This window comes from Dendrobates tinctorius, unplaced genomic scaffold, assembly GCF_039654945.1.
Source record: "Dendrobates tinctorius isolate UK_male_01 unplaced genomic scaffold, ASM3965494v1 ptg000120l, whole genome shotgun sequence".
Lineage (NCBI taxonomy): Eukaryota > Metazoa > Chordata > Amphibia > Anura > Dendrobatidae > Dendrobates > Dendrobates tinctorius.
The window spans coordinates 10002025-10025706 of NW_027361788.1; the positions used below are offsets into that span (position 1 = coordinate 10002025).

Sequence of the window (23682 nt, forward strand, 5' to 3'; positions counted from 1 at the left end):
CAACCCTAACCCATCTCTTCAACCTATCACTAACAACTGGTGTTTTCCCCTCAAGCTTTAAACATGCCTCAATCACACCTATCCTCAAAAAGCCCTCTCTTGACCCATCCTCTGTATCTAGCTATCGCCCTATATCACTTCTCCCCTATGCCTCAAAACTACTGGAACAACACGTCCATCTTGAACTATCCTCCCACCTCTCTTCTTGCTCCCTCCTTGACCACTTGCAATCCGGCTTCCGGCCACACCACTCCACTGAAACTGCCCTAACTAAGGTCACCAATGACCTACTAGCCACCAAGGCCAAGCGACACTACTCTGTCCTCCTCGTCCTGGACCTGTCCTCTGCCTTTGACACAGTGGACCATTCCCTATTACTACAGACCCTCTCATCTCTTGGTATCACAGACTTGGCCCTATCTTGGATTGCGTCATACCTAGCAGACCAGACATTTCGCGTCTCCCATTCGCACACCAGCTCCTCACCGCGCCCCCTATCCGTCGGAGTCCCGCAAGGTTCAGTCCTAGGGCCCCTGCTCTTCTCCGTTTACACCTTCGGCCTCGGACAGCTCATAGAATCTCATGGCTTTCAGTATCATCTCTATGCTGATGACACACAGATCTACATCTCTGGACCAGATATCACCTCCCTACTGAACAGAATCCCTCAATGTCTGTCTGCTATTTCATCCTTCTCCGCTAGATTTCTAAAACTTAATATGGACAAAACAGAATTAATCATCTTTCACCCATCTCACGTGACCCCCCCAACAGACCTATCCATTAAAGTAAACGGCTGCCAACTCTCTCCAGTCCCACAAGCTCGCTGCCTCGGTGTTATCCTTGACACTGATCTCTCTTTCAAACCACATATCTAAGCCCTTTCCGCTTCCTGCCGACTTCCACTCAAAAATATTTCACGGATCCGTACGTTCCTCAACCAAGAATCTGCAAAAACCCTCATCTCTCGCCTTGACTACTGCAACCTCCCCTCTAACACTCTCGCACTCCTCCAATCTATTAACTCTGCTGCCCGACTAATCCACCTGTCCCCCCGCTATTGCCCGGCCTCTCCCCTCTGTCAATCCCTGCACTGGCTCCCCATTACCCAAAGACTCCAGTTCAAAACCCTAACCATGACATACAAAGCCATCCACAACCTGAGTCCTCTGTACATCTGTGACCTAGTCTCCCGGTACTTACCTGCACGAAACCTCCGATCTTCACAAGATCTCCTTCTGTACTCCCCGCTTATCTCCTCTTCCCACAATCGCATACAAGATTTCTCCCGCGCATCCCCTCTACTCTGGAACTCTCTACCACAACATATCAGACTCTCGCCTACCATGGAAACCTTCAAAAAACTTGAAGACCTACCTCTTCCGACAAGCCTACAACTTGAAGTAACCACCGATCCACCAAACCGCTGCACGACCAGCTCTACTCTCGCCTACTGTATCCTCACCCATCCCGTTGTAGATTGTGAGCCCTCGTGGGCAGGGTCCTCTCATCCTGTACCAGTCATGACTTGTATTGTTTAAGATTACTGTACTTGTATGTATTATGTATACCCCTCCTCACATGTAAAGCGCCATGGAATAAATGTCGCAATAATAATAATAATAATAAATAATAATAATAATAATAATAATAATAATAATAATAATAATAATAATAATAATAATAATAATAATAACATGCTGGAAATCTGATTGGAAAAGTGAGGAAATTGGTTATTGCCGCCAGAACCCCTAAAATTGATTCCATCTTGAAGAGACGTGCTGGAAAAGGGGCAATTATCGATCAAGCCACTCGGTGGGGCAGCACTTATTTAATGATTGAGCGATTGCTTGAACTAAAACCGTTTCTTATAGATACGGCGAACCCTCAGGTAACCCTAAATGAAGGTCAATGGACATGTGGCTGAATTGAAGGAAATGCTTAATCACCCATTTACCATGACTAAAAAATTATAAGCTGAGGATTTAACTCCTGGCATTTTCATAAAGGAGTGGAAGAACTTGCTATTTTGCCTGTCCCAAAGAGGAGGTTTAATTGCAGATGGCATTTCTGCTTCAATGAAACGGAGAGAGACACAGCTATTGGAAAATAAAATTTTTCTGGCAGCTGTTTATGTGGACCCAAGTCATCGTATACTGCTTGATGATCAACAGCTTACTAAAGGAAAAGAAGCTCTGACTGAGGTAGTAGTTAGGATGAGTGCCCTACAGGACTGCCAGGCGCAAGAGGACTTGGGTCCTGACAGTGCTACTGCTGCCATATGTTCATCCTCATCAGATGAGGAGTTTGACTTTGACAAGTATTTGGGTGACAGGGAGCAGGCAAAGCATTGCCGCAAGGAAAAAGATTTCACTCCGTCTCCTATAGCAAGCAGATTGCTGAAATATTGTCAAAATGTTTCACTTGCTTTCAAAGAAATAGAAAAATTCAACCGTTCATCAAATCTGACATGAGGCAATTCCTTTATACCCGGAAATTGTTAGAGATATTGCCCATGTGGTTATGGCTTTTCCTCCAACCCAAGCTAATGTACAGAGGTTGTTCTCTAGCCTTAAGGCTAAGTGCACAAGTAGCAGAAAATTTCTGCTGAAAAACCTGACTCCCTTGCCAGAAACTGCACGTTTTTTTTCTGCGCGGTTTTTGCAGGAAGCAGGGCGAAACGTGCGGGTCGGGGCAGGACGGGGCTCCCAGTGTACACATTGAATGCTGCTAGGATCCAGGTAATGGCCCCTGTGGGTCCAATCATGAATTTTAACTATTAGATTCTGATTTTGTGTGGGCGGTGGATGACAGCAGTTTCCATAAACAAGCAGCCTCCATGACCTTTGTGGTGGACTATGGCTAATTGCTTTTGGCTGCTATGATGTGACATGTGCTCCCAACCTACCCAGCAATTATAGCGTTAAGGCCTCGTCACACATAGCAATCTCGCTAGCGAGATCGCTGCCGAGTCACAACTTTTGTGACACAACAGCGATCTCACCAGCGAGATCGGTGTGTGACAGCGATCGGCCCCCCTGCCGGTATCGCTGCAAGAAACCTCTGGACATTTTTTTCGTCGCTGATCTCCCGCTGGCCAGCACGCATCACTGCATGTGACAGGCGGGAGACCAGCGATCAGCTGTACTAGGATGTAAAAAATAATTAAAAAAAAATAAAAAAATATTGTTATTTTCACCTTCCGACGTCCCGCGCTGCCATCCCGCCTCTCTCCACGCTCCCAGTCCCAGTAATCCTTTGCAAGAATGACCGCGAGACTTCGCGATCCCGCGAGAACGGACGTCATCGCGGTCACTCTCGCAAAGGATTACTGGGACCGGAGCATGGAGAGAGACGGGAATGCTGCGCGGGACGTCGGAAGGTGAGAACAACAATATTTTTTATTTTAATTCTATTTTTGACATGAATATGGCATCAGCGCTAACGAACACAGCGATGCCGCGCGCTCGGCGTCGCTGTGCTAATCGCTGGTGAAGCTGTCTGTTTAACAGCTCACTAGCGATCACATAGCGACTTACCAGCGATCCTGACATGTTGATATCGTTGTCGGGATCGCTGGCAAGTTGCTATGTGTGACTCTAGCCTTAGGTTCCCGTCTTACATATGTATTTGGCAGTAATGGCCATAAGTATTTATTGGGTCACCAACACACACTTGTTTGTATAATTGGTTTTGTCTTGATTTATACGGTTCTTGATTGGCAGGCACAGGGCCCAGAGCCAAGCAGCAATAATTATGCGAAAAAGAGTCGTGTGTACTTTTTTCTTGCACTATTTTTGTAAACATTAAAGTCTTTTTTACCTTTTATACGTGAATTCAGTAAAAAGGTTTTTCACCATTGAAAAGCTCTGTGATTGGTCTTGGCTTAAATAATAGCGGGATCTAGTGTTTTTGTTTTTTATAAGAGCATAGTATTTTGTCACTGTGTGGCATATTTGGGAGTGACAAATGTTATTTAGTAGGTTTTTGTTGAAAACGGTTTTTTTTTTGCCACTTACATAGTGTTATAAATATATACAGAGGTTGGACAAAATAATGGAAACACCTGGAAAACAACAAAAGTTAGTTTAATATGGTGTATGTCCACCTTTTGCGGCGATTACAGCCTAAATTCTCTGAGGTATGGATTCATACAAGGTGTGAATTGTTTCCAAAGGAATTGTAGCCCATTCTTCAGTTAAAACACCCTCCAGTTCTTTGAGCGACGATGGCGGCGGAAATCGACGTCTAACTTGAATCTGTAAAATCGACCATAAATGCTCAATAATGTTGAGGTCTGGGGATTGTGGGGGCCAGATGAGATGCTCAACTTCATTAGAATGTTCCTCGTGCCATGCTGTAACGATTCTAGCTGTATGAATTGGTGCATTATCATCCTGAAAGATGGCGTTCCCCTCCGGGAACAGTGCTTGAACCATAGGATGCACTTGGTCGCCAAAAATGCCTAAATAATCGTGGCTGTTAATTCTTCCATGAAGGGATATCATTGGCCCAGCGGACCTCCACGAAATAGCACCCCAGATCATCACAGAACCTCCGCCATGTTTTACGGTTGGGAAAAGGCAGTCTGGATGGTATGCTTCTTTAGGCTGTCTCCAAACGTACACTCGGCCGGAGGTCAGAAATAGGGTAAACGATGATTCGTCTGAGAATATCACGTTTCCACAGCTCGAGGGACCATTTCTGGAGGTTTCTACACCACTCTAAACGCTTGGAAACATTTGTCATTGAGAGCAGCGGTTTTCTAATTGCAGCTCTTCCGTGGAATCCTGATTTTTGCAGCTCCCGACAAACAGTTTTCGTGGAAACTGGGTTCTGTAGGTGTTCAATTGAGCTCAGCAGTGATTTTCGGAGCCGTGGTCTTGCGATCCTCTCTCACAATTCGCTTTAGAGTCCGAAGGTCTCTCTCAAGCAACTTCGACTTTCGGACAGACCTGTGCTTTGCTGCGGACGTTTTTCCTTCTCTTTCAAACGCAGTCATTGCTTTGGAGACAGTACCTCTTGACACGCCAAGCATTCGGGCACTTTCTGTTACACTAGCGCCTGCCATACAAGCACCAACAATTTGGCCTCTTTGAAAATCTGAGAGGTCTGCCATTGGTATCAGGTTCTCATCAATGTTCTTACAATTCTGCAAAACAAACCGTTAATTTACATACACATCACATAACACAAATAATCAACTACAAAACATTACCATATGTCACGGTTTGCATGTTTATAACATGTTCGAAGATTATGATGCCAAAATGTTAGGTGTTTCCAGTATTTTGTCCAACCCCTGTATATATTACATATTTACAATTTATTACAGTTTTTTGTGTTCTAAAGTAGTATTCCAATAAATATATATTATGTTCTAAATATCTTGATTATTGTATCATAAAAATGATTAAATATCTGATGTTCACATTGTACTACAAAAATTTATTGGAATTTTTCACTTAAATATAAGCAATATGTGGGAGTCAGAGTCGTGGAGTCGGAGTTGGTGTAAGGGAAATTGAGGAGTCGGAGTCCCAGGTTTGGCTTACCGACTCCACAGCCCTGGTGAATACATCATAACACACTGCGGGGCAGGATCTGGGGCCTCCGCAACACGCAGGCGCAATAGCCTGATGTCTGTTCTCAGGCAGCACGCACTTCGCATGCCCGAGAACTCTTGTCACAGCGCAGGCGCCGGCATTCAAAACAAGAGGAAGCGGCGACGCACAGGGGCATCATGATGGACGGATGGTGGGCGGCGCCGAGACACAGGACAGGCATGATGGACGGATGGTAGGCGGCTGATACAGGGGGACACACCATACCTATGGGACAGATTACAGGTATGAGGAGCTATTTATAAAAGTCGATTTTTCAGCGTTACTAGGGGTCAGAAAAAGAAGAGCCACTTTCACAGAATGTAGCCTTACACTGCGTGCAGAATTATTAGGCAAGTTGTATTTGATTCTTTATTGAACAACAACTATGTTCTCAATCAACCCAAAAGACAAATATCAAAGCGTAATATTTTTGGAAGTTGGAGTGGTTTTTTTTTAGATTTGGCTATCTTAGGAGGATATCTGTTTTTTCAGGTAACTATTACTGTGCAGAATTATTAGGCAACTTAATAAAAACCAAATATATACCCATCTCACATGTTTATTTTCACCATGTGGTTCAGATCAGGTGAACAAGGGGGCCATGTCATTTTTTCTTCTTTTAGACCTTTACTGGGCAGCCACGCTGTGGAGTATTTGGATGCATGTGATGGAGCATTGTCCTGCATGAAAATCATGTTTTTCTTGAACAATACCGACTTCTTCCTGTACCACTGCTTGAAGAAGGTGTCTTCCAGAAACTGGCAGTAGGTCTGGGAGTTGAGCTTCACTCCATCCGCAACCCGAAAAGGTCCCACAAGTTCATCTTTGATGATACCAGCCCATACCAGTACCCCACCTCCACCTTGCTGGCGTTTGAGCCGGAGTGGAACTCTCTGCCCTTTACCGATCCAGCCTCGGGCCCATCCATCTGGCCCATCAAGAGTCACTCTCATTTCATCAGTCCATACAGTTGTGGCCAAAAGTATTGACACCCCTGCAATTCTGTCAGATAATACTCAGTTTCGTCCTGAAAATGATTGCAAACACAAATTCTTTGGTATTATTATCTTCATTTAATTTGTCTTAAATGAAAAAACACAAAAGAGAATGAAGCAAAAAGCAAAACATTGATCATTTGACACAAAACTCCAAAAATGGGCCAGACAAAAGTATTGGCACCCTCAGCCTAATACTTGGTTGCACAACCTTTAGCCAAAATAACTGCGACCAACCGCTTCCGGTAACCATCAATGAGTTTCTTACAACGTTCTGCTGGAATTTTAGACCATTCTTCTTTGCCAAACTGCTCCAGGTCCCTGATATTTGAAGGACCTGGAGCAAGCAGTCCAGTGCCAGAGGCAGCAAAGCAACCCCAAAACATCAGGGAACCTTTGCCATGTTTGACTGAGGGACAGTGTTCTTTTCTTTGAATGCCTCTTTTTCTCCTGTAAACTCTATGTTGATGCTTTTGCCCAAAAAGCTCTACTTATGTCTCACCTGACCAGAAAACATTTTTCCAAAACGTTTTAGGCTTTTTCAGGTAAGTTTTGGCAAACTCCAGCCTGGCTTTTTTATGTCTCGGGGTAAGAAGTGGGGTCTTCCTGGGTCTCCTACCATACTGTCCCTTTTCATTCAGACGCCGATGGATAGTACGGGTTGACACTGTTGTACCCTCGGACTGCAGGGCAGCTTGAACTTGTTTGGATGTTAGTCGAAGTTCTTTATCCCACATCCGCACAATTTTGCGTTGAAATCTCGTGTCAATTTTTCTTTTCTGTCCACATCTAGGGAGGTTAGCCACAGTGCCATGGGCTTTAAACTTCTTGATGACACTGCGCACGGTAGACACAAGAACATTCAGGTCTTTGGAGATGGACTTGTAGCCTTGAGATTGCTCATGCTTACTCACAATTTGGTTTCTCAAGTCCTCAGACAGTTCTTTGGTCTTCTTTCCTTTCTCCATGCTCAGTGTGGTACACACAAGGACAGAGGTTGAATCAACTTTAATCCATGTCAACTGGCTGCAAGTGTGATTTAGTTATTGCCAACACCTGTTAGGTGCCACAGGTAAGTTACAGGTGCTGTTAATTACACAAATTAGAGAAGCATCACATGATTTTTCGAACAGTGCCAATACTTTTGCCCACCCTCTTTATGTTTGGTGTGGAATTATATCCAATTTGGCTTTAGGACAATTCTTTGTGTTTTTTTAATTTAAGACAAATTAAATGAAGATAATACCAAAGAATTTGTGTTTGCAATCATTTTCAGGAAGAAACTGAGTATTATCTGACAAAATTGCAGGTGTGTCAATACTTTTGCCCACGACTGTAGAACCTTAGAAAAATCAGTCTTAAGATATTTCTTGGCCCAATCTTGACGTTTTATCTTATGTTTCTTGTTCAAAGGTGGAAATTTTTAAGCCTTCCTTACCTTGGCCATGTCCCTGAGTGTGGCACACCTTGTGCTTTTTGATACTCCAGTAACGTTGCAGCTGTGAAATATGGCAAAACTGGTGGCAAATGGCATCTTGGCAGCTTCACGCTTGATTTTCCTCAATTCATGGGCAGTTATTTTGCGCTTTTTTTTTTTTTTTTTTATCAACACGCTTCTTGCGACCCTGTTGGATATTTGCCATGAAATGCTTGATTGTTCAGTGACCACGCTTCAAAAGTTTGGCAATTTCAAGACTGCTGCATCCCTCTGCAAGACATCTCACAATTTTTGACTTTTCAAAGTCGGTCAAATCTTTCTTCTGACCCATTTTGCCAAAGGAAAGGAAGTTGCCTAATAATTAAGCACACCTAATATAGGGTGTTGATGTCATTAGACCACACCCCTCCTCATTACAGAGATGGAAATCACCTGATTTACATAATTGGCAGTTGGCTTTCAAGCCTATACAACTTGGAGTAGGACAACATGTATGAAAAGGATGATGTGATCAAAATACTGATTTGCCTAATAATTCTGCACACAGTGTAGTGCTGCTGAAGGTGGCTCTAACTGAAAAACGCCCTGGCAGGTTCCCTTTAAGTCTCTTAAGAATAAAGTCTAAATTTTCATAGCTTTCCTTCAAGTGCATAGAATGCCCTACAGGCACTGAAGCATATTTGCTGCCATTGTGCAGTAGCACAGCTTTCAGACTTTTTTTCTTTTTTCTTTTTTTACTCAATGTTACATTTTTCCATCAGCCCAGGAACATCTCTACAATGCACTAAAGCACCTTCTTGAGAAAAGTATGAAAGAAATTCCTTTTCTCTGCTGCCTTCCATACCATGAAAAACAGGTACCAGGAGCCAGCAGGTTCTTTGCCTTCAGTCTAAAGCCTAAAAGTTCTGAAGAACCTTTAGGAAGAGGTCCAAGTCCCTGACAATCATTTAATGCGTGCTGTGAAAAAACCTGTGGCTCATTAGGACTAGCGTGAAAGTTCTGGTCACAATCCTGCTCTTCATGTTCCGAATAAAGTGTATCTTCACGTTTCTCTGGTGGTGAAGGGTCAGGTATTCCGGAACCAGTATAAATTGTAATGGTATGTCCGGGTATATCATTTCCTTTCCTTATTTTTAAGGTTGAATCCTTCCGTGTTGCAAGTTCAAAAGTAGCAGTCATCACTATGATTTTACGCATCCCTCCAGATCATAGGCATGCCAAAATAAAAGCTTTTTTTCTTCCCTTTAGACCACGGTTGTAGTTCTTCTACATAGACAGAAAACACTACAAGTGGAGCCCACCACCTGTCCTTACCACCTAGTTTTACACCGAAGTACGTATAACATTTTTCTAACCAAGTCTGTAATGTTCCTTCATTGTTTCTTCACTACAAAACAATCGCAAATGTGGCCAAAATTGCTGGGTGAATTACGACACCCCCTTGTAGCCATTTAGCTCATGTTAGAAACCAAAGCTTAATGCACCATAACCACTATAGTAAATACTGAAAGGAATTTTGGTAAGCAGTGCCGCTACACTCTTATGAACTCAAAGAAAATCCGCCTTTGTTCCCCATAGCAAACAATCAACTGATGGAGTCAGAGTTTGTGGAAAAAAAAGCCGGATTACTTACCGGTAATGCTCTTTTAATGAGTCCACGACAGCACCCACTGGAGGTATCGGATCCGCCCATTTGGAACAGGAAACCCTACAGGAAAGATAAAAGGGGCGGTCCGCCTTTCCTCCTCAGTTTTTCGTTTCAGAGTACCAGAGGGACCGCCAAGGATTAGGCAATGTTCTCTTATTTTAACATCTTTCTTATCCATTATTTGGTTAATATACTTTAACTATTGATATCCTTAGGGGGGGAAGTGAACGGGTGCTGTCGTGGACTCATTAAAAGAGAATTACCGGTAAGTAATCCGGCTTTTTACTCTTCGCCACGACAGCACCCACTGGAGAGATTCCAGAGACCATCACCTGGGTGGGACCACCGTGCCAAGGATAGTCCTGCCAAAGCTTAAGTCAGAGGTTGATGAAAGATCAAGTCTGTAGTGGTTATAGAAGGTAGAAGGGGATGACCAAACTGCCGCCTTACATATAGTTTCAATCGGAACATCTCCCTTTTCCGCCCAAGAGGTTGCCATTGCCCTGGTGGAATGCGCCCTGATGTTCCCTGGAGGATCTTCGTTTTTTGCGGAGTAGGCTAAACGAATGGCCTCTCTGATCCACCGGGAAATGGTGCTCTTCGTGACTCCATACCCCTTCTTACAGCCCTGAAATGAAACAAATAGGGCCCTACTCTGCCTCCAACTGTTGGACCTCTCAATACATTTCAGGACAGTTCTTTTGACGTCCAGAGTATGGAACTTCTGCTCTTCCGGAGTAGAGGGATTTTTATAGAAGGTTGGGAGGAGTATCTCCTGAGATCTATGGTATTTTGTTGCCACTTTTGGCAGGTAGGCAGGGTCTGGTTTTAAAACCAATCTGTCTTGGTATTCTTGGAAAAAAGGTGGATCTATTGACAAGGCCTGGATATCACCCACTCTTCTAGCTGAGGTCAGTGATACTAAGAGGGCCATTTTAAGTGCTAAGTATTTGAAGGGTATTGTGTCGATCGGCTCAAAGGGGTCTACCGTTAGGGCGTCTAAGACCAGATTTAGATCCCATGTAGGGACGGAGGGTATGTGGATTGGAGCTATTCGTTCACATGCTGTAATGAAACGAGTTATCCACTTGTTGCTTGCTATATTATGGCCATATAGTGCTCCTAATGCCGATATTTGTACTCTCAGTGTATTTACTGCTAAGCCTAAGTCTTTCCCCTTCTGCAGAAATTCCAAGATTGGGATTATCGGAACTTCTGCTGTATGAGGTACTGTATGGAATTGAAGAAATTTTTTCCATATTCTAGTGTAAATTTGGGTTGTGGACTGTTTTCTACTTTGTAGTAGTGTAGTAATTAAGGACTCCGAGAATCCTCTTGTCCTCAATAACTGCCTCTCAAATTCCACGCCGTCAAGTGCAAGCTGAGCACTTGAGGGTGGAAAAAGGGGCCTTGGGAGAGTAGATTGGCAGTCGGAAGGATCCAAAGATCTGTTATTGACATAATCTGCAGCCACGAAAACCACGGTCTTTTTGGCCAGAACGGTGCTATTAAGATTATTCTTGCTTTGTCGTCTCTGATCTTCCGAATTACTTGAGGTAGGAGGATCAATGGAGGGAACGCATACGCCAGGTTGAAATTCCATGGAGTCAGAAAGGCGTCCAGTATGTCTGGGTGATCTGACGGAGATAGGGAGGCAAATGTTTTTATCTGCCTGTTCTCCTTCGTGGCGAAAAGGTCCACCTCGGGTTGTCCCCATGAGGCTACTATGTCCCTGAAGACCTTCCGATTGAGGCACCACTCTCCTTGTCGTAGAGTGTGTCGGCTTAGGAAGTCTGCCTTTTGATTGCTCTCGCCTCTGATATGAAGGGCCGAGAGGGACAAAAAATAGTTTTCTGCTAAGTTTAAAATTCTTGACGCTGAAGACATCAGAGTCTCTGATCGAGTTCCTCCTTGTCTGTTTATATATGCCACTGTGGTGGTGTTGTCAGACAGGATCCTTACATGCTTCTGTTGGAGCTGCGGAAGGAAGTTGTATAGAGCATAGAACACTGCAGTCAGTTCTTTTAAATTAGATGAGTAATCGCATTCCTCTCTACTCCACCTTCCCTGATGAAACCCATTCTCCATGTGGGCTCCCCAGCCCTGGGGACTGGCATCGGTGGTTACGATACAGGATGGAACTATAACCCATGGAACTCCTGAACATAAATGGTTATCGTCTAACCACCACTCTAGGGAAGTCAAGACTTCTTGTGACAGGGTTATTTTGCTCTGCAAATGACCACTATGTCGCTTATCCTCTTGGAGGATCTGGTGGTGTTGTAGCGTACGGACATGGTACTGGGCCCACCGGACTGCCGGGGTGCAAGAATTTAGTGATCCTAATAGTGACATTGCTTCTCTCAAGGATACACGTGGTTTATCTATAGCTGCTTGTATTTTTTGTTTTGTGAGGGTGATTTTTTCCCTGAGGTAGTAGACATCTCTGGGTCAAGGAATCTAGATGAAATCCCAGAAATGTCTGGAGAGATTGCGGATCGAGTCTGGACTTTTGGATATTGATGATCCAGCCAAGGCTCTGAAAAGGGGAGATTGCGTCAGTTACGCGTTCAGTACATTGACTGAATTCCCAATTATTAGGAAGTCGTCTAGATATGGCACAATTAGTGTGTCTTTTTGGCGAAGGTAGGCCATCACTTCTGCCATCACCTTGGTAAATATTCTTGGTGCCGTGGAAAGCCCGAAGGGCATTGCCGCGTATTGGAAATGACGAATCCTTCCCTCGACTTCCACTGCGACTCTTAGGTATTTCTGGAATCTGTTGTGTATAGGGAGATGATAATAAGCATCTTTTAAATCAATCCCTGCCATTACGCAATTTGGGAAAAGAAGCTTTATAGTGGATCTAATTGATTCCATTTTGAAATTATAATTTTTTATAAATGAATTTAGCTTCTTTAAATTAATAATGGTTCTAAACGTACCGTCTGGTTTAGGCATCAAAAACAGGGGAGAGTAAAAGCCTCTACCCTGTTGTTCCTCAGGGACGTCAACTAAAACTTTTTTAGCTAGTAGGACTCGAATCTCGTCTTCGAGAGCCTTTTGCTGAAGTGAGGAATTAAGGCGAGTTATAACAAAGAACTCATAGGGGATCCGAAGGAATTCAATTTTTATTCCTTCCTTGATTATGTTCAAAATCCATGGGTTTAACGTAATTTGTTCCCACTTGGTAAAAAAAATTTTTAATCTACCCCCAACTGGTGGGTCTAAACTCTTAATTTTTATCTCTCCTATATGTTGGCCCTCTGAAGATGGTACCCTTCTGCTTTTCGTCTTTCGTGGCCCATCTGTTCGTTCTGTCCGATTGCCTTCTTCTCCCGAATGGCCGTCTTTTAAAGGTTTTCCTATAAAACGGAATGGGAGAATCACTTGAAGGCCTTTTTCCTTTCTTTTGCCTTGTCGAGAATTTCGTCTAAGGCTTTTCCAAAGAGGAACTCACCCTCGCTTGGGGTTGCACTAATTTTGGATTTTGATTGTGCATCCCCTTTCCAGCTCTTTATCCACAGCGCGCGTCTGGCGTTATTCACCAGGGCTGCCGACCTCGCTGCCAGTCTTAGGGTGTCCGCTGAAGCGTCTGCCATAAAGGCAGCTGCACCTCTTATCAACGGGATGGCTGCACGCAGTTTCTCCCTTGACACTCTTTGCTCAATCTGCTGGTCTAATTGATCTAGCCATACCAGCATTGATCTAGCAGTACATGTGCTGGCTATTGCGGGTTTGAATACCCCGGTGGTGGATTCCCAGGACCTTTTGAGCGAAGATTCAGCCTTTCGGTCTAATGGGTCTGCTAACAATCCTGCGTCCTCGACCGGGATCGAGGTCTGTTTGGAAGTGGAGGATATGACGGCATCCACCTTTGGTACTTTAGTCCATTTTAATAGATCTTCATCAGTGAACGGGTATTTCCGTTTTGAAGCTGATGGGAGAAAACCCCTCTGGTCGTGTTTCTCCCACTCTCTTTTGATGAGGTCCTTAATTGCCGGTATCACCGGAAATGATCTCCTCTTTTTCTCTGCCAATCCCGCAAACATAATGTCCTGCGCGGTTTGGGCTCCCCTTTCTTCTTCACATCCCATAGTATTTCTAACCGCTTTTACAAGGTTATCTACGCTGTCCAGTGGAAAACATGCGCGTCCTTCCATCTCCGAGGATGACGATGAGGACGTGGATGCGGAGCCTGAGTTTAACTCCTGTTCTTCCTCTGAGTCTGAACTAACAATGACCTGTTTCTTATGACTGGACTCTGCGGGAGTGCTGGCGCGGTTGATGGCTTGTATTTCCTCCCTAATTATGGCTCGGATCTCTTTGGAAGATATCGTCGACCCCTGCCTGGTCTCTTTCGTGCATTGTTTGCAGAGTTTTTTGGGGTAGGAGTCAGGGAGAGGATCTGAACATAATGCGCATTCTTTATGTTTAGTTTTTTCTTTTTTCTTTGACTGAAGTGAGAGGTCAAAGGTAAAGAGAGAGGGGGGGGGGGGGGAGGGAGGAGGTTAGCTTAATAGGTAGAGTATATACTTTGCACACTCACCCAGTGAAGCTTAATACCGGGTCGGATGGCTGAGACGGTCTGGATCGGGTTTCTGCTGCCTCGCTCCTGCGGGCAGTCTCTGTCCTGGCGCTGCGGTCCCTGGTGGAGTTGCCCCCAGCTGAATCCCCTGCTGGGGTTTGCGACTCTGCGGGGGACGACATGGTTCCAACGATGCAGCGCTGTTTTATCTTTCTTCTTGTCGTGCCCCCGGAAGTCGCCCTGTCACAGGGCGCATGCGCCGCGTCATCGCCATCCTACCCCGGAAGTTCAACCATTACTTCCGGGGTATAGGAGCGTCGGGTGCCGGCCGGCTTCCGCGCCACCGCTACTCACACGTGCGGCTCGCGCGCTCATGGCCTCACCTCCACGCTATATCCCCACCGATTGGGGGGGATCCCCCGGATGCCGGACCGGCCCGGCCTGCTCCCTGGTAAGACCGGGCGGCCCTCCCCGGACCCGGTCATTACCACTATGCCACCAGACGAGGGGGGAGCCGTCAAACGGAATCTCCCCCGACGCTGCTTTCGGACCGCAGCCCCTGCCGTTCCCGAGGAGACCGCACAGGCGGATGCATGGCCCGGGTAAGATCCTGCAGGATCCTGCTCCATTTGGAACAGGAAACCAAAACTGAGGAGGAAAGGCGGACCGCCCCTTTTATCTTTCCTGTAGGGTTTCCTGTTCCAAATGGGCGGATCCGATACCTCCAGTGGGTGCTGTCGTGGCGAAGAGTAAAATAAGATTTTTTTTTTGCTATTTTTCAGTGATCGAAAGTGTATAAAAATCAGCTCTTACTTTTCAAACAAATTTACCCTTCCGGACCAGAGTAATTATAGAATATTTTTTTTTATTAACGATTTTAGCGGTTTAGATTTCTTTCTTCCAAAGCTTGGGGAGCTCTTCTATACAGGACTTGCACTTATTCATCAAAGAAAAAGTAAAAAAATATAAAACACACAACTGTTTATTTGGAAATATGTGCATTAACCACGCTGTGGCACATTTGTTTTTATTGGGTATTATTGCAGGACCCGGTGCATTAGCCACGTCAACAATTTTTGGTCGCCTCTTATCTCGCGGCATCTGCTGCTGTTCTTTTGATTCACCGGCCTGATGTGACATCATTGCTGTGTGACACGTGACATCATGTCTTCAAAAGATCCGGGGATGCCGACAGATAAGAGTGTGTACTTAGGCGTCCTGTCCAGCAACCACAAGTTTCGGAACCACCTGCAACAGAAATCCGTGTCACCCTTGGATTTCTGCAAAGGAACCTCTTGCAAAACCCATATCACATGTGGCATAGGTGTGCTTAATGAACATGCAGATTACTAGACGTGCCACAGCTTGGACCCCAACCAATTCCAAAAATGGGGCTGTCCGATTTTGGGATCCCAGGCAATCAGCAAGTGATCACCTAACCTGTGGATTGATAATTTGTATTTATGGTACAGCCCATAAATTGTCATTACACACTTATCTACAACACATTCCCAGGCGTCAGACATCGGTGAGACATGCCCCCAGTATGGGCTGTGATATATGGAATTGGTGGCGAGTCTCCTGACCCGAACTGGGCAGCCTCGGGGGTACACAGGAGACTTTCAAGTTCAGGTCGGGATACCAGTGGTCAATCCACACATGGGATGCGTTTCATGGATATCTGAATGAGGCCCTACTGCACTCACTTCTTTATAGAGCATTTTTAACCATTCTGTGGCCACTGTCGGACACCTACATCATAAGCGACAGTTGTGACCTCCAACACTAAGGCTGCTCATTTTACCTGTCCATGGATATCTCCGCACACTGTCACTGGAGTAGATACGGGCTGAACGTTGGACTCTTCCAGTAGCAGATCACACACATAATCACATAAACGCTGCAGGGAGAAAAAGAAAAAAGCAGATTATATTAATGCATGCAAGGATATACACGTAAAGACCAAATCCACAAAGAAAATGTTACATCCATTATAATTACTGTTATACTGACCCAATCACAGAATGTTCCAGGAGTCGTCACTCTGGAAGGGTCATCTGAAGCCAAATCCCATGCGGTGGTCTCAACAACAGGCAGAGAATGTGTCACTATTATCCTTATTAGAATGGAGCAGCAGTGCATATCGGGGCCCCAGCAATCACCAGAATGGGTCACTGTTATCCTTATTAGAATGGAGCAGCAGTGCATATCGGGGCCCCAGCAATCACCAGAATGGGTCACTATTATCCTTAGAATGGAGCAGCAGTGCATATGGGGGTCCCAGAGATCAGTAGAGGATTACTATTATCTTTATTAGACTGGAACAGCCATACATATGGGGGTCTCAGCAATCAGTGGAATGGGTCACTTATTATTAGAATGGAGCAGCCATTAATATAGGGGTCCCAGCGATCAGCAGAGGGTTACTATCGTCCCATTAGGATAATGTGCAGTGCATATGGGGGTCTCAGCAATCAGAAGAGGGTTACTATTATCCGAATAAACAATGTGCAGTGCATATGGGGGTCCCAGAGATCAATAGAGGATTACTATTATCCTATTACAACAATGTGCAGTGCATGTAGGGGTCTCAACGATCAGCAGAGGGTCACTATTATCCCATTACAACAATGTGCAGTGCATATGAGGGTCCCGGAGATCAACAGAGGATTACTATTATCCTAATACAACAATGTACAGTGCATGTGGGAGTCCCAGAGATCAACAGAGGATTACTATTATCCTAATACAACAATGTACAGTGCATGTGGGAGTCCCAGAGATCAACAGAGGATTACTATTATCCTATTACAACAATGTACAGTGCATATGGGGGTCTCAGCGATCAACAGAGGGTCACTATTATCCCATTACAACAATGTGCAGTGCATATGGGGTCCCAGAGATCAAGAGGATTACTATTATCCTATTACAACAATGTGCAGTGCATATGGGGGTCCCAGAGATCAACAGAGGATTACTATTATCCTAATACAACAATGTACAGTGCATGTGGGGGTCCCGGAGATCAACAGAGGATTACTATTATCCTAATACAACAATGTACAGTGCATGTGGGAGTCCCAGAGATCAACAGAGGATTACTATTATCCTAATACAACAATGTACAGTGCATGTGGGAGTCCCAGAGATCAACAGAGGATTACTATTATCCTATTACAACAATGTGCAGTGCATATGGGGGTCTCAGCGATCAACAGAGGGTCACTATTATCCCATTACAACAATGTGCAGTGCATATGGGGGTCCCAGAGATCAAGAGGATTACTATTATCCTATTACAACAATGTGCAGTGCATATGGGGGTCCCAGAGATCAACAGAGGATTACTATTATCCTAATACAACAATGTACAGTGCATGTGGGAGTCCCAGAGATCAACAGAGGATTACTATTATCCTATTACAACAATGTCCAGTGCATATGGGGGTCTCAGCGATCAACAGAGGGTCACTATTATCCCATTACAACAATGTGCAGTGCATATGGGGGTCCCAGAGATCAAGAGGATTACTATTATCCTATTACAACAATGTGCAGTGCATATGGGGGTCCCAGAAATCAACAGAGGATTACTATTATCCTAATACAACAATGTACAGTGCATATGGGGGTCCCGGAGATCAACAGAGGATTACTATTATCCTATTACAACAATGTACAGTGCATGTGGGAGTCCCAGAGATCAACAGAGGATTACTATTATCCTATTACAACAATGTACAGTGCATATGGGGGTCTCAGCGATCAACAGAGGGTCACTATTATCCCATTACAACAATGTGCAGTGCATATGGGGTCCCAGAGATCAAGAGGATTACTATTATCCTATTACAACAATGTGCAGTGCATATGGGGGTCCCAGAGATCAACAGAGGATTACTATTATCCTAATACAACAATGTACAGTGCATGTGGGGGTCCCGGAGATCAACAGAGGATTACTATTATCCTAATACAACAATGTACAGTGCATGTGGGAGTCCCAGAGATCAACAGAGGATTACTATTATCCTAATACAACAATGTACAGTGCATGTGGGAGTCCCAGAGATCAACAGAGGATTACTATTATCCTATTACAACAATGTGCAGTGCATATGGGGGTCTCAGCGATCAACAGAGGGTCACTATTATCCCATTACAACAATGTGCAGTGCATATGGGGGTCCCAGAGATCAAGAGGATTACTATTATCCTATTACAACAATGTGCAGTGCATATGGGGGTCCCAGAGATCAACAGAGGATTACTATTATCCTAATACAACAATGTACAGTGCATGTGGGAGTCCCAGAGATCAACAGAGGATTACTATTATCCTATTACAACAATGTCCAGTGCATATGGGGGTCTCAGCGATCAACAGAGGGTCACTATTATCCCATTACAACAATGTGCAGTGCATATGGGGGTCCCAGAGATCAAGAGGATTACTATTATCCTATTACAACAATGTGCAGTGCATATGGGGGTCCCAGAAATCAACAGAGGATTACTATTATCCTAATACAACAATGTACAGTGCATATGGGGGTCCCGGAGATCAACAGAGGATTACTATTATCCTAATACAACAATGTACAGTGCATGTGGGAGTCCCAGAGATCAACAGAGGATTACTATTATCCTATTACAACAATGTGCAGTGCATATGGGGGTCTCAGCGATCAACAGAGGGTTACTATTATCCTATTACAACAATGTGCAGTGCATATGGGGGTCCCAGAGATCAAGAGGATTACTATTATCCTATTACAACAATGTGCAGTGCATATGGGGGTCCCAGAGATCAATAGAGGATTACTATTATCCTATTACAACAATGTGCAGTGCATATGGGGGTCCCAGAGATCAATAGAGGATTACTATTATCCTATTACAACAATGTGCAGTGCATGTGGGGGTCTCAAGGATCAGCAGAAGGTCACTATTATCCCATTAGAACAATGTGCAGTGCATATGGGGGGCCTCAGCGATCAGGAGAAAAGGGCAACATTACCCTATTAGAATGCTACGAAGTGCGTATACTTGACTGCTACTCGATTTATTCTCTATGGCATGGGTATAGAAGTTCTCCAATCTGCCCATCGGTGCGGGTCTCTGGAGTCAGACAACCACTGAATAGCAAGCTATCGCCTATACTGCAGATATGGGATAGACTGTTTCAATGGCAATCGACCATTAGGTCAGCGTTTCTATTTTAACACCACAAAGTAACTTATAGGCCTTTATGTCACCATTTGTATTCAAACTATTATACCTCCATGGTAGTGGGCTACAAAGCAGCTCCGGACTTATTTTGCAGTTACTGTCTGCACCATCCAACATCCTCTTCTTACTAAAACATAATAAATGGCACACACCCATCTGTCATCCCCCACCCCCCCCCCCCCGATATCCCGCCGGCAGAGACCCCTGCCAGTTTCCTCTCTTAAGCCCCCATCACACACAGCGATCTCGCTAGCGAGATCGCTGCTGAGTCACAAGTTTTGTGACGCAACAGAGATCGCTGTGTGTGACACCTATCAGCGACCGGCCCCCCTGCCGGGTATCGCTGATCGTTTATGAAAGGTCAGGATTTTTTGGGGGTCGTTGGTCTCCCGCTGGCCAGCACGCATCGCTGCCTGTGGCAGGCGGGAGAGCAACGACCAGCGATCAGTTAGCTGGTAACCAAGGTAAACGTCGGGTTTCTAAGCGTCGCGCGGTGCTTACAAACCCGATGTTTACCTTGGTTACCAGCTTCCTGCATCAGCGCTCTGGTAACTAACGTACACATCGACGCGCCCGCTCGGCATCGCTGGTGCTGATCGCTGGTGAAGCTGCCTGTTTGGCAGCTCACCAGCGATCATGTAGCGACACACCAGCGATCATGACAAGTTCATATCGTTGTCGGGATCGCTGGTCAGTCGCTATGTCTGACGGGGCCCTTTCCCTACGTTCATCAGTTCATCTCAGGTCAGCCATTGAGGCTGCGCGGAGTCCCCTGGCTGACCGTAGGTGAACTGATGAGCGTGGGAAAAAAATGCAGAAACTTTCCCACGCTCATTAGTTCATATCCGGTCAGCCAGGGAGGCTGCGCAGAGATGAACTAATTCATTCCGGCAGTGGTTTAAAGTGGGCTGGTTGCATTAGCACCGATCCCGTTCTAAAACACTTAAGCCCTTGTGACTGGGGGACCTGACTGACCATCGAAGAGGTAAATATATTGTTGCTTTTTTTTTTTTTTTTTTTTTTTTTTACAGGTTGATGGTTTATTTATGGATTAGCGGAGGAATAAATCTTATCAAAAACTTGGTGTCTTTATTTCCTTAAAAGAATTTTTAATGTCTGTGTGTGCTTTTTTTAACCTTTTATTAGTCTAGGGTTAATAATGGATCGGTGTCTAATTGACACCTTTCCATTATTAATCTGGCTTAAAGGGAATCTGTCACCCCTTTTTTGAGATATCATATAATGATATCATTCAATTGTGTGTCACATAAGGATTCTCTTAGTACTTTTGCTTCCCCCTGACCCTACACCTTTGATGCATAAATACCGTGTTTATATTGGTTCAGATGTATGTATATCTCTATTCTTTCTATTGTGTTTTAACCTGTCATTGGACTCCATTATTTGTCCATTTTGCAAGCCGCCGACAAAATCTCGGCAGACGGATATCAGATGGATGTCAAACGGACGCTCAGATGCGAGAAATTCGCATCCTCGCATGAAAATCGGATGACAGACAGATCACTGTTCATGAAACATTTGTGCGATTGTGGTCCCTCAAAATCGGACCAATTTTTTTAACGTTGTGTGTGAATCCAGCCTTAATAGAGTTGTCCAGTATTAGAAAACAGCACTAAAACTATCACCAAGCAATGGCTGATATTACAGCCAAGAACTAGCGGATAACATTCACCATTTAAATCAATATTTTTTTAATATGTTAATGAGCTGTTAAGATCTATGGGTGGGACATAGATCTCCCTGAGAATCTGCCTACTTTTAAATGAAAAGTGGTGTTAACCGTGTGAGTCATGTAGCTCAGGAGAGCAGACTGTCAGTTATTACATGTCTCACACTGGTAACACCACATCTTTTACAATAATCCCTGGAAGCAGAATTTTAGGGAGATCTATGTCCGGCCTATAGATCTTAACATCTCATTTACATATTAAGAAAAATTAGGATTTCTCTGGAATAAAACATAGGATCGCAGATACCAATATGTCATTTTTTTCAGCTTCCTATGATTTCCATGATTATATAAATGGCATAGGAGGGTTGATTTTACCAACAGATGCCCTTTAAGACAAGCCAATAATTTTATTAACTTAACCAGCAGCGATCAGGGGCGCAGAGCAGCAGCAGAGATCAGGGGCGCAGAGCAGCAGCAGAGATCAGGGGCGCAGAGCAGCAGCAGAGATCAGGGGCGCAGAGCAGCAGCAGAGATCAGGAGCGCAGAGCAACAGCAGAGATCAGGAGCGCAGAGCAACAGCAGAGATCAGGGGCGCAGAGCAACAGCAGAGATCAGGGGCGCAGAGCAACAGCAGAGATCAGGGGGGCGCAGAGCCGCAGCAGAGATCAGGGGCGCAGAGCAACAGCAGAGATCAGGGGCGCAGAGCAACAGCAGAGATCAGGGGGGCGCAGAGCCGCAGCAGAGATCAGAAGGAGAGACACACTGGAGCTCTATTCGGTGAAAGCAGAAACCTGGAGCAAATGGCGAGAAGACTGTAATCTCTAGTCAACATCTATAACCCAGCACAGGAGGCCTCTCCGCCATGTCTGCACCACACACATTGCTCCCTCCACCACGCCTCACCTTCAGGTCATTCTCAGGTAAGTACTTGCACTGCCGGGCGATTTCCACGTACTTATCCAGATCCAGGGGCGCCATTTTGGATAAGGTTGTAACTGTCAGGGCGGGAGGCAGAGGCAACCAAGAGAACGTCACTTCCGGCCCCGAACCCCTTGCTCACTCACTTCCCTGTGTGAAAAGAGGACGGAAATGATAACTTTTTTTTTTTTTGCTTTCTTCAACAAACTTTATTGAATGTCCTCCGAGCAGACACTAGCTCCGCGGTAATATCCCGAATAGTTCTTGTCCGGTTCTACAATGGCCCCCTGCAGGGTGTTGTTACACGGGAGGGGGCGGAGGTGAAGGAATGTGGCGGGGCTCATAGTTGGTTTTGGTGGCTTATTTCGGGAAGGGACGCGGTTTCCATGGTGATGGGGCCTCACGGTGAGAAGGGCCTGGTGTGTGGAGGGCCTGGAGGTAGGTGGCCGCCTGGGTAGGGGCAGGAACGAGTGGAAAAAACAACATATATCACGCTTCATCAATGGCCTTTTTTTTTTTTTTAGTTTTTTTCTGGTTCTTTATTCACACACTTATTTTTTCAGACGTAAAACACATAAAAACACAACCTGCGGCTCAGGATGATTACGTCAATACTGTATTTATTATAGATTTGTTATGTTTTACAAATGTTATTTGTTTTTTGGGGGTTTGGGGATTAGTAATCTTTATCGGTTCCATTTTGGGGTATGTGTGAAGGTTTTATCCTTTTTTTTTCTCTAAAAGGCTCTCTATGTGATGGATAAATAATGTTTATATTCTTTTGAATTTTTATGGGCTCTCTGATATCCTATGTGATTATCCAGCCAATTTTTTAAATTCATTTTTACCCTTTTTTTTTTAAATTTTTTTTTTTTTTTTTTACTTGATAGGCTCGCCCACCATCCAGAAATTTCCAGACACTCTGTAAAAATCTGACACATTTTTACCCTGAAAAATAACATTGCTGCATCTGTGAATTTTTTCTTTTGAAGCTGTGAAAACTTGTACAGATTATTATCACCGTAATTATCATCAGTTTACATTTTATGTATTATGTATTTTTACAATTACATTTTCATTTTCACCTTATTCTTTTTTTAAAAATTTGTACTTTTTTAAAGTCTGTTTTATGCGATCACTTGTTTTCTTTTTTTTTTTTGCTGATCATTTTAGATAAATTTGGGATCTGATCATCAATGGAGGGGCGGCGGTAGCGTAGGTTTATAAATGTCTTTCTAAAATGGGTTAAGTGTTCATCCCTGTCTATAACCTGGCAACTACATGTTTAGTTTATTCTGCCTCTATTAGGGATGATGGCAATTGTTTCCTAATGTATTTACAGATGAAGATCTATGGTAACCTTTTTGGGATCCTTGTGTCGATATACAATTATCATTGAGGTCATCTCACTTATTGTGACTACTTATACCCTATTTATATATTTTTTATATGGTTATTCTACTTTTGGATTATCTGCAAGGATTTCATAGTTTTTCTCCCCCCTGATTTAATATTATCTGTAGCGTTACTACCGGGGGCCCCTGCATGGTGTCTCCTTCCCCCTCCATGCACGGACGCTGGCTTACTCAGCGCCCCGGACCTGCGACGTTGTCTCCCAGCA

General features: G+C 44.5%; 2 protein-coding genes across 4 annotated transcripts in view; one reads left to right on the forward strand and one right to left on the reverse strand.

Annotated features, from left to right (window-relative positions):
• PPP6C (protein phosphatase 6 catalytic subunit) overlaps positions 1-22243 on the reverse strand; it is a 43911-nt gene extending 21668 nt beyond the window's left edge. Inside the window, exons 1-2 of one of the 2 annotated variants that reach the window (XM_073590736.1) lie at positions 22047-22243; positions 16020-16115 (exon numbers count right to left, since the gene is read on the reverse strand). In XM_073590736.1, coding sequence (XP_073446837.1) covers positions 16020-16115; positions 22047-22121 — 171 coding nt within the window. In that variant the 5' untranslated portion in view covers positions 22122-22243. The remainder of the gene's footprint in view (positions 1-16019; positions 16116-22046) is intronic. The other variant, XM_073590737.1, reaches the window with a different exon arrangement.
• Positions 22170-23682, forward strand: part of RABEPK (Rab9 effector protein with kelch motifs) — a 34393-nt gene continuing 32880 nt past the window's right edge. The window contains exon 1 of one of the 2 annotated variants that reach the window (XM_073590734.1): positions 22170-22306. The gene's annotated coding sequence lies outside the window, so the exon portion shown is untranslated. The other variant, XM_073590735.1, reaches the window with a different exon arrangement.